General features: G+C 49.4%; 1 protein-coding gene across 1 annotated transcript; it reads left to right on the top strand.

Moving 5' to 3' along the window:
- The first annotated feature begins 6,516 nt into the window (after positions 1–6,516).
- LOC118086623 (urotensin-2-like) lies at positions 6,517–11,585 on the top strand. The gene is given in 6 exon segments (XM_035118484.2): positions 6,517–6,580; positions 6,582–6,664; positions 6,667–6,807; positions 9,810–9,932; positions 11,239–11,285; positions 11,437–11,585. Coding segments are annotated over 6 exon segments (564 nt in total). The 5' UTR covers positions 6,517–6,527; the 3' UTR covers positions 11,554–11,585.
- The last annotated feature ends 1,124 nt before the right edge of the window (positions 11,586–12,709 follow it).

The raw sequence follows: 12,709 nt of genomic DNA, 5'->3' as shown, positions 1-12,709 counted from the left end.
CCTGATGGGTGAACATTATTGGGAGAAGGACTAGGGAGAAGGACTATTTTTCTAGAAAAAGAGGTGCCAGAACTCACCTTGAAACTCTTCCCTTGTTCTCTTATAATAGCAATGGCCATTATAGCTGAATAAAAGCCCTGGCCACCCTATTACAGTATTCTTACTTGTTGTTGTTGTTGTTAAGTCGTTTAGTCGTGTCCGACTCTTCGTGACCCCATGGACCATAGCACGCCAGGCACTCCTGTCTTGCACTGCCTCCCGCAGTTTGGTCAAACTCATGTTCGTGGCTTCGAGAACACTGTCCAACCATCTTTTCCTCTGTCGTCCCCTTCTCCTAGTGCCCTCAATCTTTCCCAACATCATGGTCTTTTCCAAAGACTCCTCTCTTCTCATGAGGTGGCCAAAGTATTGGAGCCTCAACTTCAGGATCTGTCCTTCCAGTGAATTCTTACTTGAGCTCTCAGCAAATATTCCATTGATGGTGGAATCTTCCTGAACTGACTCTATGAGATGGGAATTGAGGAGGGTCCTTGTTTTACCAAAGGAGGTATTTCAAGGTGAGTTCCAGCACCTCTCTTCCTAGACAAATAGCACTGGCACTGGGTGATTATTTGGTGGGGGGGCAGCAGTTGTACCGTGGGGTGCTGCAGGGGTACCGACTTTTTTCCAGGGCTATTTAAGCTCCCACATTAACCATTGGGAGCAATCATTTGGCAATTTGGGGCGCAGTGTCCTCCGTATGCTGGTGGAACAATTTATCTGTAACATCTGAATCAGAAGCAGCTGTGCAAACCTTGGACCAGTGGCTGGACTCAGCGATGGGTTGGACGAGGGCCAACAAACTGAATCTGAATCCTGGCAAGGCAGAGGTGCTGTGAGTGTCCAGTTCTCCAGCTGGGACAATTGCTTGCATACTCCCCTCTGAAAGAGTAAGTTTGTGAATCCAGGGATTTGCCTGCATCATCTGTGTCGCTAGAAGCCCAGCTGTCCTCGGTGGCCAGGAGTTCCTTTCACCAGCTGTGCTGGTAAACTGCCAGGCTGGATTACAGCAATGCCCTCTGTGTGGTTGGCCTGGAACCTGCAGCAGCAGTGCAAAAAGCAGCAGCTGGACTGCTCCCTGGGGGCAGAATATTGGCTTCATTGTTAGTTACACCAGTGCTGAAGGCCTTGAACCCGCTGCCAATTAGTTGCGGGACTAAGTTTAATGCGCTGCTCCTGGTATACGAAGCCCTATGCGGCTCAGTACCAGGATAATCTAAGAGAGCGTCTTGCCCCTTATATACTCAGCTGGTAGTTCAGTCAGTAGAGCTTGAGGCAATCTCAAGGTTGTGGGTTCAAGGCCCACGTTGTGGTCCCCTTCCCACCGTACAATTCTATGATTCTATAACATGCTTTGCAGACTAGACTTTGTGATGCAGATAGAAGAGCTGTCCCCCCCCCCCACATCATGCAGGAATCAGGCCTTTAGTGTGGCGGCACCACAACCCTTCAGAGCTCCTTCCCATTTTCAGCTTCGTTTCTCAAGAAGTCTTTTAATTGGATCTTTCCCCTGCCCCCCCCCGCAAGTCTGTGTACTGAAATTGCTTTGACTGTTGATCTTTTATTATTGTTAATTGCTATGAGGCATTTCTTGGGAAGCAGTGCATAAATTAAGCAAATAAGCAAGTGGTGTTTGATTCTTTAAGAACCACAGGTTTGTATATATGTATTGCCTCTTATAAAAAGTATGGGGCAGGAGGACCTCAGAGCCCCAAGTGCAAACCCGTTTTTGGGTTCTGCCATCTGGGGAGGAAAAATAAATTACAAGCAAGGTTACCGGCGCCATCTGCTGCCAGAGTGCAATTATAAGCCTCCTCACTTGTAGTGTAAGCAATTTCAAGCCGAGCAATAGATTTCTGAAACAAATTTTAAAGTCAAGAGTACCCAAGTGGAGAGGGAAATTTGGGGCTGGCTTTGACCTTTCAAATTTCAGCGGCACCCTCTCTGCAAGGCCCAAATTTGACGCCTCTCCTGCCTCTCGCCTTCCATTCTATTCAATTCACTACATCAGTGGCTCCCAATTGGCCAAGTACTGCAGACCACCCCCCTTTTCAAAAGCAAGGCCACCGACCCCTTACTTTTGAAACTTTTATATCTCGGTGGTAGCTTTTGCTATGTGAATGGGTGCCAAGGACCCCTTAGGTGGCTTACGCAGACCCCCTGGGGACCAACAATTGGGAACCACTGCATTATGTCATAGTTGCGATACCAGCAAGTGGAACCTAAACATCTAGGCCGCAACATCTCCCTGTCTCCCCAAGAGTCGCTGCTCGTCTTGGGAGGCAGCGAGGACTGGGGCCTCCTTTTGGGGCAGCCTCTTCAATCTCTCCCATGAGGCCTGCCCTTGCCGGGGGCTGAGAGGGGACTCGGCTGTGAGGAGGCACCTCTTGCCTCATGCCAGACTTGTTTTCCCTCATGGTGAACGGAGCGGGGTGGGTTTGGGTTGTGAAATGCCAGCGTGCTGCTCGAAAAGGCTCCGCTTGGGCAGAAGGGGCCGTACGGGTCACCTGCCAGCCCAGCTGGGCTCCGTGCGAGAGAAGGCACTACAAAGAGCAATGTTTTGGCAGCTGGGAAAGAGTTTGGAGGCCTCTCTTAGGAGATGCTTGTATTGCCAAGGCAGGGCAGTTGTGTCTCCCCTCCCCTCGCTATACGTACGTGGTCCTAGAGTAGGATAATTTAGGGAAGAACCAGTGAGTTTTCATGGCGGCCTGGAGTGCAACCCCACTCCTGGCTTCTTGGCAGAGGTGGCATCAAATGGACGAAAGGGGAAGGCTGCTGCTTAGCGTGGCACTGGTGTTGCCCCAAAGTGGGCATCTGCCACCTATTATCTCAAAAACTGTTCTGGACCTTATCCTGCTGTTATAAGAATTCTAAGGTCTCACGTATAAATTAAAATGTTCATAAATGTACAAGGCAAACACAACAACAACAACAACAACAACAACAACAACAACAACAACAACAACAGTTTATGATTAATACCCCGCCCATCTGGCTGGGTTTCCCTAGCCACTCCGGGCGGCTTTCAACAAAACAGTAAAATACAATTTTATTTTGTGTCTGAAATAGTACAGGAGAGCAATCCTGAAGCCATTTTGACTCTCCCAAATTGGCCTCAAATATTTCTCTGCAAGGAAGAAGGAAATGGGAAAGCCTCCCCATTGTCTTTTCCTTACAAATCTTGTCTTCAGGGCGTATTTGTGTATGAATAGGGTGAGCCTGTGACCTGCATTCAGGAACTAAAGTATTAACCATCACAAAATAATGGCCAGGATGCTTAGGTAAAGCAATCAGTGACCATTATCAGGTATCCTGGCAGGTAGGATTTCTGCTCTAGAACGCCTCCCCTGCTGTAGACCCCTTCTTCTGTGATGTATGCATGATGCTTTAGAGGGGTGGTCTTAGGCTACAGGGTGGGCAATTTCAAAAGTCTATATAAGGGCTTGCGCTCCATTGTTCGGGGTGCTCCTCCCTCCTGCGTGTGGTGAGCAAGGACCCTGTTGCATCAGTTTAATAAAGATCAGGCTAACTAGCTGCTTTGCTTCTCAATATACTCTGGTTGGCCTCTGTTATTTTCTCCTACCAATAGGGGACCCACTTAAGGACTCTATACGGGCTCTTGGGTACCCCATAAGACAGGCATCCCCAAACTCAGCCCTCCAGATGCTTTGGAACTACAACTCCCACCATCCCTATCTAACAGGACCAGTGGTCAGGGATGATGGGAATTGTAGCCCTAAAACTTCTGGAGGGCCAAGTTTGGAGATGCCTGCCATAAGATAAAAGGAGCAGTTTTATTTTTCTTATAACACTGCCATTGTCGGAGATCTTCCCTCCATGTCCTCCGTCTCAACGCTTGGAGAAACTTCTTGGTTCATCTCCACACTGCTGCAGTGCCGACTGACGTCCGTTTGTGTCGGAAGATGCCACCGTCATGGGCCAGAGGCGATGAGCAGCCAAGGGGAAGGCAGGAGGGCACAGGCAACCCCCACTCACTGCTGCCAGCCTCTTCATGACGCACCTCTCCGGGCCGCACCTTCTCAAGAAGGTCTCCCTTCATTAGCTTTCCGCTGCGGCTCCTCCGAGTGCAGGTTGATGCTTTTGTCACTGGCAATTTGTTGAAGGAGAAGGAGAAGAAGGGTTTGTTGTGAGCAATGAGGTCGCGCCGTCTCCACACAGACCTAATTACTTTGCGCTAAAGCAAAATGAAATGAGGCCCATGAGTCACCGAGGAGGAGATGGAGGGAGCAGGCCGGAGGAGGCAGCAGGCTCCTCTCCCATCAAGAGAGAGCTGTCAATCTATTGGAGACCGGCATGCCGATTAATCACCCAACTTTCCGACTCCCGCAGCGATTAGAAGAAGCCTGTTGGGTGAGAGCAAAGGTGGCCCACCTAGCCTCTTCTTCTCACAGTGGGCAACATGGGAATCATGGAATTGTAGCGTTGGAAGGGACCCCAGGGGTCATCTAGTCCAGTGTTTCTCAACCTTTTTTGGGCCACGGCACACTTGTTCCGTGAAAAAAATCACGAGGCACACCACCATTAAAAAAGTTTTAAAAAATAACTCTGTGCCGCCCTATATTATAATTATCACTGTAAGAAACACTTGCCAAATATTGCTTTCCGGCGGGTCAGCGCTGCCGAGTTCTTAAAAGATCCGGGTTTCTGATCCACCCCACCCGACCCCGCCGTCCCGTATCTTACCCTGTGCGTGTTCTCGGACTTGTGAGAGGACGATTTGGTCTTCATGCCTCCGTGAATTAGCAACAAACTACCTTTTGAATGATGGAGATTGAATATTTTAAAAGTAGCTACTTGAAGAGTAGCTACTTGAAGTCACCAGCAGATTTGGCTGGTGACTTATCTGGTCTCTGGTCAAACAGGCGTTTTGGATTTTTGAAATACTGTACTACAAAACCTACAAACCTGTTTGAACTGAGATGACGGCAGGCTGAAGGAATAAATGTATTGCACCCGAACACACACACTGACCATTCTGCCCTGGCCCTTTCCTCTCCCTAGAACAGCTTTCCCCAACCTGACGCCCCCGCAGATGTTTTGGACTATAATTCCCAGCAGCCCCAGCAGCAGCATCATACAGCTATGCCGGCTGAGGTTAATGGGAGCTGTGATCCAAAACATCTGAAGGGCAGCAAGCCGGGGACACTCCCTGACCACAGCTTTAACCTTTGTGTTTTCTGAATATTTCAATGGGACTATTTTTGACGAATAAATGACCTGAATAATTAGAAGCACCTGCTTTGAAAGCAAAAGGTCCACGTTTCATCCTCAGGAGCCCAATCCCCAGGAGGTTGGTGCAAGGGGGCAATGCGCTCCACACAATTCATGACACTCACAGCACCTCCTCTGGGCCTTCCCTCCCTTTGCCTCAGTCTTTGGACATAGAGGAGGCCCAATCAGCCAGGCCGGCTCTCCCATGAGGCAAGATGAGGCACCCGCCTCAGGCAACAGAATCCACTGGGGCAGCAGATCCCAATATGGATCTTTTTTCCCACCCCTTCTTCCCTGGCAGAGAGGGAGGTGCCATTTTGGGGCCTGCTTCAGGTGCCCAAATATCTTGGGCCAGCCATGCCAATCAGGGACTAAAAGTGGGTATCTTCAGTAGGAGGATACTGAGAAACTGGACCAGCGGAGTTCATCACCAGGTGACCATTGAGGAATCGTACTTCTTTTCACATAACAGGTATTCGGCTATCTGTGGCAACCCCACAGTCCCTGCCTAGAGGGACTCCCCCTTTTTTTTGCCTCTGCCCTTTTCTGGTCATACTCTCACCGGCCCTCAAGAGTGGGGCAAGCACGGCCAAATGACCAGCTCAGTGTCATTGCCGACATCCCCACACAAGACCAGCGTTGCTGGCATGGTGCACTGCAGCAGCCTGAGATGAACATATCACCCTTGTGCACTTTGGACATGGTTGCGTACATGTTGATATTTTATAATGCCGTGGCAGATCACCTATATCCCTCTTGCATGAGGCATCAGCAAGCGGGGAAAGGGAAGACGGCAAAAACAAAATGGGGAAAAGTCCACCGAGAACTTCATCTCAACTTTCCTTGATGCGAAGAAGTTGAAATCGGATCTGTCATTCCCTCCTCGTGCGCTTCACCCTCTTGGCGTGGCAGCTTCAAACATTCTCATTCTCATTCATCCATCTTCCCAAAGGATGGAGGGGGGAGAGGTGAGAAAAAGCGCAATCCGTTCAGTCCCAGATCCTTTGCGTCAGGCCTGCCCAGGTTCATAAATCAGCCATTTCAATACTCTGCCCATTTCAAATGACGTCCAGCTCTTTCATTAAGCTCATGATTTATCGCTGGAAGGTGCTCTCTTTTATTTTATGCCCGATTTATAAACTCCCCCCCCCTGCTCTTCCCCCACCCCACCCCACCCCTCGTCGGAGATCATGTTCACTTTGTCCACCGGGCAACGAGACAGTAAATTTATTGTCTGAGAACCGCTACTCTGAAAGATGACATCAATGCGAAAAGCGTGCTTGCGTTTCCACTTCCACGGACGAGACAGCCATTGGAGAATCCGCGCTGGGTGGAGCCGGGGGGTGTCATGAAGTCACTCACCATCACGGGTGGACCTGTGGCATAAAAGCACATGATGGGGGCAACAGCAGGAGAAGACACATCGGCCAGGAGGCATGATGGACAAGCTGGGCTGGATCTGCCTCTCCCTTGCCAGTCTCTCTGGCCCACTCTGGGCAATCCCTGTGGCCAGCGAAGGGTCCTACTGGCTCCCAGGTAAGTCCCCTCCCTTTCCATTCACTCAGTAAGACGTTGCTTTGTTGTGGAAGAATAGGTTTAGGAGAACCAGAAAAGCCAAGGGAGAGAGATTTGGGGAACTATCTCCCCCACTGTGGGGCAACCAGTCACGCTGCTTCTTTTAGGGAACAGGTAAGACCAGGCATCCCCAAACTCGGCCCTCCAGATGTTTTGGGACTACAACTCCCATCATCCCTAGCTAACAGGACCAGTGGGCAAGGATGATGGGAATTGTAGTCCCAAATACACATGGAGGGCCAAGTTTGGGGATGCCTGGGGAAGCCCATGGGTAGGCAAACTGAGGCCCGGGGGCCAGATCCAGCCCAATCACCTTCTAAATCTGGCCCACGGATGGTTCGGGAATCAGTGTGTTTTTACATGAGTAGAATGTGTCCTTTTATTTAAAATGCATCTCTGAGTTATTTGTGGGGCCTGCCTGGTGTTTTTACATGAGTACAATGTGTGCTTTTATTTCACATGCATCTCTGGGTTATTTGTGGGGCATAGGTATTCGTTCATCCCCCCCACCCCGAAAAATATAGTCTGCCCCCCCCAAGGTCTGAGGGACAGTGGACTAGCCCCCTGCTGAAAAAGTTTGCTGACCCCTGGGTAAGACACACCTCTTCCAGCAGGAGTTTGCCCTCATGGCTCAGTGGCAAAGCATCTGCCTTGCATGCAGAAGGTCCCTGGTTCAATCCCCGCTGGCCTGAGACCTCGGAGAGCTGCTGCCAGCCAGTGTGGACAACACTAAGACGGTCCAACAGTCTGGTACAGCATAAGGCAGCTTCTCATGTTCCCAATGAGAGGACCGGCCAAGAAGTTTATGAATGGGTCGACATTGCTGCTTTAAATAGGATTTGGGTTGATACAATTGTTTTAAGTTCTTGTGTTGGGTGGTTATTGCATCGTTTATTATTATGACAGGAACCGCCCTGAGGGCCTTTGGGCAAAGCATATCAATTTCCTAATATAAATGGATAAATGGATAAACATCCCAGTTCACAAAGGTGTGCCGATTGCTTGAGGACTAGAAGCTGGGTGTTGGCTTATGGGAGCCCCCTGGTGCCCTAAATAGACCTTCAAGAGATGATCAACAGGCCCATGGGGGAACTGGCAAGCCCTTTGCTGGGAACTTGTCAGGAAACAGAATCACAGAATCGTGAAATTGTAAAGTTCTCACCTGCCCCCCCAACCCACTGGAAATGGTTCCTACACTTGGCACTGCCAAATAAGAAGATCTTTGAAAGAGCATCAATTCATCCATATACAGGATTTTCCTCCTGACGTTTAATAATGACAGAAGAAAATGAATCCCCATGAAAGCCATTGTAGCTGCCTTTGTAGGTTACCAAGATCTGCTCTTTTTCTGCTCCTTGCCAAAGGACAAGGTGGGTGGTTGACGGTGCTGGAGCCCTGCGGAAAGAAACTTGGGGGGACTGTGGCTGCAGAGGAGTGCCAGACCCCGGCATGATCCTTTCTGGCTGGGGTGTGGAGGGAGGCAAAGGTTTTGAGCCACAATTCTTCACTTGCAGCAGGACAGGTCTGACCCAAGGAAGCCTAATTAACTTACGGAACTCCTTGCCACAAGCAGCTTAGATGGCCTTTTAAAAAAGGCACGTCCGGAGGCAGGCTGAACCTCTCAGAGGCCCGGCTTTTGACGTCCCTACCCATAATGAAAATTAAAAACGGTGAGCCAGCACAGAAAAACAAAATAGGGCATTCAAAAACCAAAAGCTGCCTCCTTTTATTGCTCCAGACTCAGAGCAGTCAATAAAAATGATCTGCCTGAGAGCATGTCTGAGTACTAAATGCACAGACTGGATGGGAGAAATTGGCATTGGAAACTCCTGATTCTCAAATATTTTGGAAGCAATTCTAAGCCCACTCACCTGGGAGTAAGCCCCACTGAATTCAATAAAACTTACTTCTGAATAGGTATGTTTAGGTTCATGCTTCAAATTGCTGTGCAAATGGCATTTTAAAAATATTGTGAAAAATTAAAGGAAGATACTACTGCCCAGGGGAATGCGATTATAATTTTTGTGTACAAAGCACATACCGCCGTTACCTCTCTGTGCATCTTCCTTGTGTGCACATAGGAGTTTTATAGTCAAGATTCACACATGAGGTGTATTGAAAGATTCACACACAGAGGTTTATAAAAAGTGAGGAATATATTTTCAAAAAACCACAAACAACAGGAACAACAACAAGCTACAGAGGTCCATAAATCCAGGGCCACAAGCCTGTGGGCTTCAGTTCACACACCCTTTTCAGTACAGGCAGGCAGACCCCATCAGAACCTGGAATTTTCCCCAATGTAAATAGGTATCAGTTAACAACAAAAAAATATCATTTTACTAGACCACATATCTTCTTTGCTTAAATTTGCAGTAATAAGCTCTCTCTCTCTCTCTCTCTCTCTCTCTCTCTCTCTCTCTCTCTCTCTCTGTGTGTGTGTGTGTGTGTGTGTGAGAGAGAGAGAGAGAGAGAGACAGACAGACAGACAGACAGACAGACAGACAGACAGACAGACAGACAAACAAACAAACAAACAAACAAACAAACAGATTTGGTCCGATGTGCATAAAAGTAAGTTTATCCAATGTCCAAAAATTGGCATCTAACTCAGGGGGCCCTTGAGGCCCTGGGCCCTAGATGCAGGGGCCCTCTGAAGAGCAGAGGGTGAGCCCACTAGGGTAGCAGGGGGCAAGCTGCCCAATAGACAGTGGAGGACTTTGGTCTGATCTTACACTCTTAAAGGTGACAGAATAATGCAGGGGGACTCTCTTTTGCAGGGAAAGAGAGAAGAGGGTGGGTGGATTGTGCAGAGCCCCTTTGGGGGGATCTACTACTACACGAGTCTCAATTGCCTCCCACCAACCCACCCACCCACTGTGCCTCAGTTGGTCCGTGGCAAGCCAGAGGGTCCCCCCTCAGGCTGTGTGATGCCTCCCTCTCGTGTCCTTCTCTCCTTACAGCCACTGATGAAGACGCCAGGATAACTCTGGAGGCCCTGAGCAGCAGGAGCAGAGGGTCCTCCCTCATGCAGACCCCACAGGGATTAGTGGGAGCGCAGGTGGAAGACACTCTGAGGAAAGCAGGTAAGACACAGACAGACACCCCCCTCTCGCCTCTGGAAGAGCAAGCCAGGCAAGGGCATTCTGCAGCACTTGCAATGCAGACAGCCAAACTGCTGCTCCTCTCTGGAGATGCCCCTGCTTCCCAGTGGATCCTGCTCCAAGGGTTGAAGCCGCCCACGCCATACCTGCCCAGGGACCACCTGCTCACCTTCTTTCGCACTCCATGCAGCCTAGCCAACCAGGGAGCATTCAAAACAGAGCCAGGGGGGTCTTCTGACTGGTGGGTCAGGACCTATGGCCTGATCCAAGGCTGGGTGCAACTGCAGCAGGTGGATCTGAAAGGGCGGAAGACCCCCCCTGGTGTAGTGGTTAGGGGGCTAAACCAGGAATCGGGAGCCCAGGCTTCGAATCTCTGCTTGGCCACAAACTCTCACTGGGTGATCTTGGGCCAGTCCCTGCTTCTCAGTCTAACCTACCTCTTGACAGGGTTGTTTTTAGGACCAAGTGGGAAGAAAGTCACCTTGGGGGATAGAAAAGGTGAGATAAGGGAGTCCTGATAAGCAAGCTGCTGGGGAGGGGGGCAGAATAGGGAAATGCCTGGTATTCTGCAAGGCTGGGTTTCGTTACTTTTAATTTGGAAAACTCCCATCCAAAGAGTAGCAGCGTACAGCAGAGGCTCTTCTTCTTCCTCTCTAGGATTAAGAGAGCTGGCAAACTGGTTTGACTAGCACAAACCATGAGCTGAGAGCATGGGCACACCCACCCCCTTGCCCCCTTTGACTCTCTCTGCCCACTCCTGTCCTAGGAAGCAACATCCAAAAGCTCCCACCAAGGGCAGCTGGGGAAGGGGACCAAACCGAGGGCGGAAAATGGCCCACGACCCAAGCCGGCCTCACCTTTCCAAAGGAGAAAGCAATAATAATAATAATAATAATAATAATAATAATAATAATAATAATAATTTATTATTTATACCCCGCCCATCTGGCCGGGTTCCCCCAGCCACTCTGGGTGGCTTCCAACAAAACATTAAAATACAGAAATCAAACATTAAAAGCTTCCCTAAACAGGGCTGCCTTGAGATGCCTTCTAAAGGTCTGGTAATTGTTGTTCTCTTTGACCTCTGGTGGGAGGGCATTCCACAGGGTGGGTGCCACTACCGAGAAGGCCCTCTGCCTGGTTCCCTGTAACTTGGCTTCTCGTAGTGAGGGAACTGCCAGAAGACCCTCGGCGCTGGACCTCAGTGTCCGGGCAGAACAATGGGGGTGGACCGAATATACTGGACCGAAGCAAGGCCTGAATGTATCTTCTTTTCTTTTTGTTCCAGGTCTCCAGCCCAGAGGCTTTATGCCATCGAGGGAAAATGTCAAAGAGGTGAGAGGCCCCCCACCCCCAAGGCCATTTGAAAGCTTTCCTCCTGGTTATGGGTGCTATGGCTCTGCTAGGTTCTCAGCGTGCGGCCAAGGCCTCCCCTTCCTTACATGACTCAACATGCCTTCCCCCATATTTCTGTTTGCTTTCTTAGGCACTCTTCAGAAACCTCCCCCAGAACACATTGCTGAGCCGCTTGCTAGCCACAGACAGGAAGCAGTACAAGAAGCGTGGCAACCTCTCCGAATGCTTCTGGAAATACTGTGTGTAACTGATGGTCAACTGGACAACCCCCCCCCCCCAACTCTGGCTCCTTTATTTATGTCATCAAGAAAAATCCTCTAGAACCCCACATATAGATTTGTGCATATTTAAAACATTAAAATAAAGAAATGTGAAGCTGGCAAAAACAAACCACACTCCAGATCACAACCTCCATGATCCCTGCTGCTCGCGAGAGGAATAAATCCTATCTGGTTTGCTAAGATCTTGTAAGCAAAGAATTGTTTTCTTCCTTCGGTGGTTCCTGTTTGCATTTCAGCAGGGAGCAAGGCCCCTGCGTGGAGAGTCTTTCTTTGTGTGTTATGCCAGCGGAAAGGAGGCAGGAAAAACACTTAGTAGTTTCTCTATTGGGGGGGGGAGCACTGGGAAAGGAAGGCCAGACATTTCTGTCCCAATTAAGGAAAGCAGTGGAGATGGCAGGCTTCAACTATGTCACTGAGTCTGCTGGCATTGAACTGGATGTCCCTAGACTGACCACTCCTTTATGACAATCAAACCCAATTAACTCTTTTTAAAAAGGCTCTCTACGCCCTGCAACCCCTGCTCTCATTTTTAGGCACAGACATGACAGCCTGTCCCTCGATCTCAGATGAAGTGTGGAGCTGGCAGTGATGAATGGGCGGCAGCGCTTTGGAAGATGCCCGTCATAAATCTCTGCCTCTCCAGCGGGAGCATCATGCTGCAATCAGATAAAATGCATGGAAAGTTGATGTGATTTAATAAGAAGAACCAGCTCCGCTGAAGGGAGCACTCCCACACTTCCTCTCTATGGCTTTGACATACCGGTACTTTGGGAAGATTTGCAGCGTCTCTCAAAGAGTAAACAAGCGCTGGCCTCAGATGGAACAGCGAGCAAATGCAAGGTCCTTCTTAGAATCAAAACAATTAAGTGTAGCCATCAACTTGGATGAAATTACGAGTTCTTCTCTGTTGCTGCTGCCAATTTCAGCATTTACTTATTTTGAAGCAGGTTCTCATCCTGTGTTTTTCACTCAAAATATGTAAGCACTGAAACTAATTAAACTCCCCCCCCCCCGACAAGGCTCCCCTTCGCATCCCCAATGATGGGAAGGTCCAACAGCAGAAAGGCACCATGTTGTTGCTGGTGCTGGGGTTGATCTGTGCATTTTAAATCGCAAAATGAC

Source organism: Zootoca vivipara, chromosome 6 (assembly GCF_963506605.1).
Source record: "Zootoca vivipara chromosome 6, rZooViv1.1, whole genome shotgun sequence".
Lineage (NCBI taxonomy): Eukaryota > Metazoa > Chordata > Lepidosauria > Squamata > Lacertidae > Zootoca > Zootoca vivipara.
The sequence above is the reverse complement of the archived record's forward strand: the minus strand, read 5'-3'. Positions and strand labels throughout refer to the sequence as shown.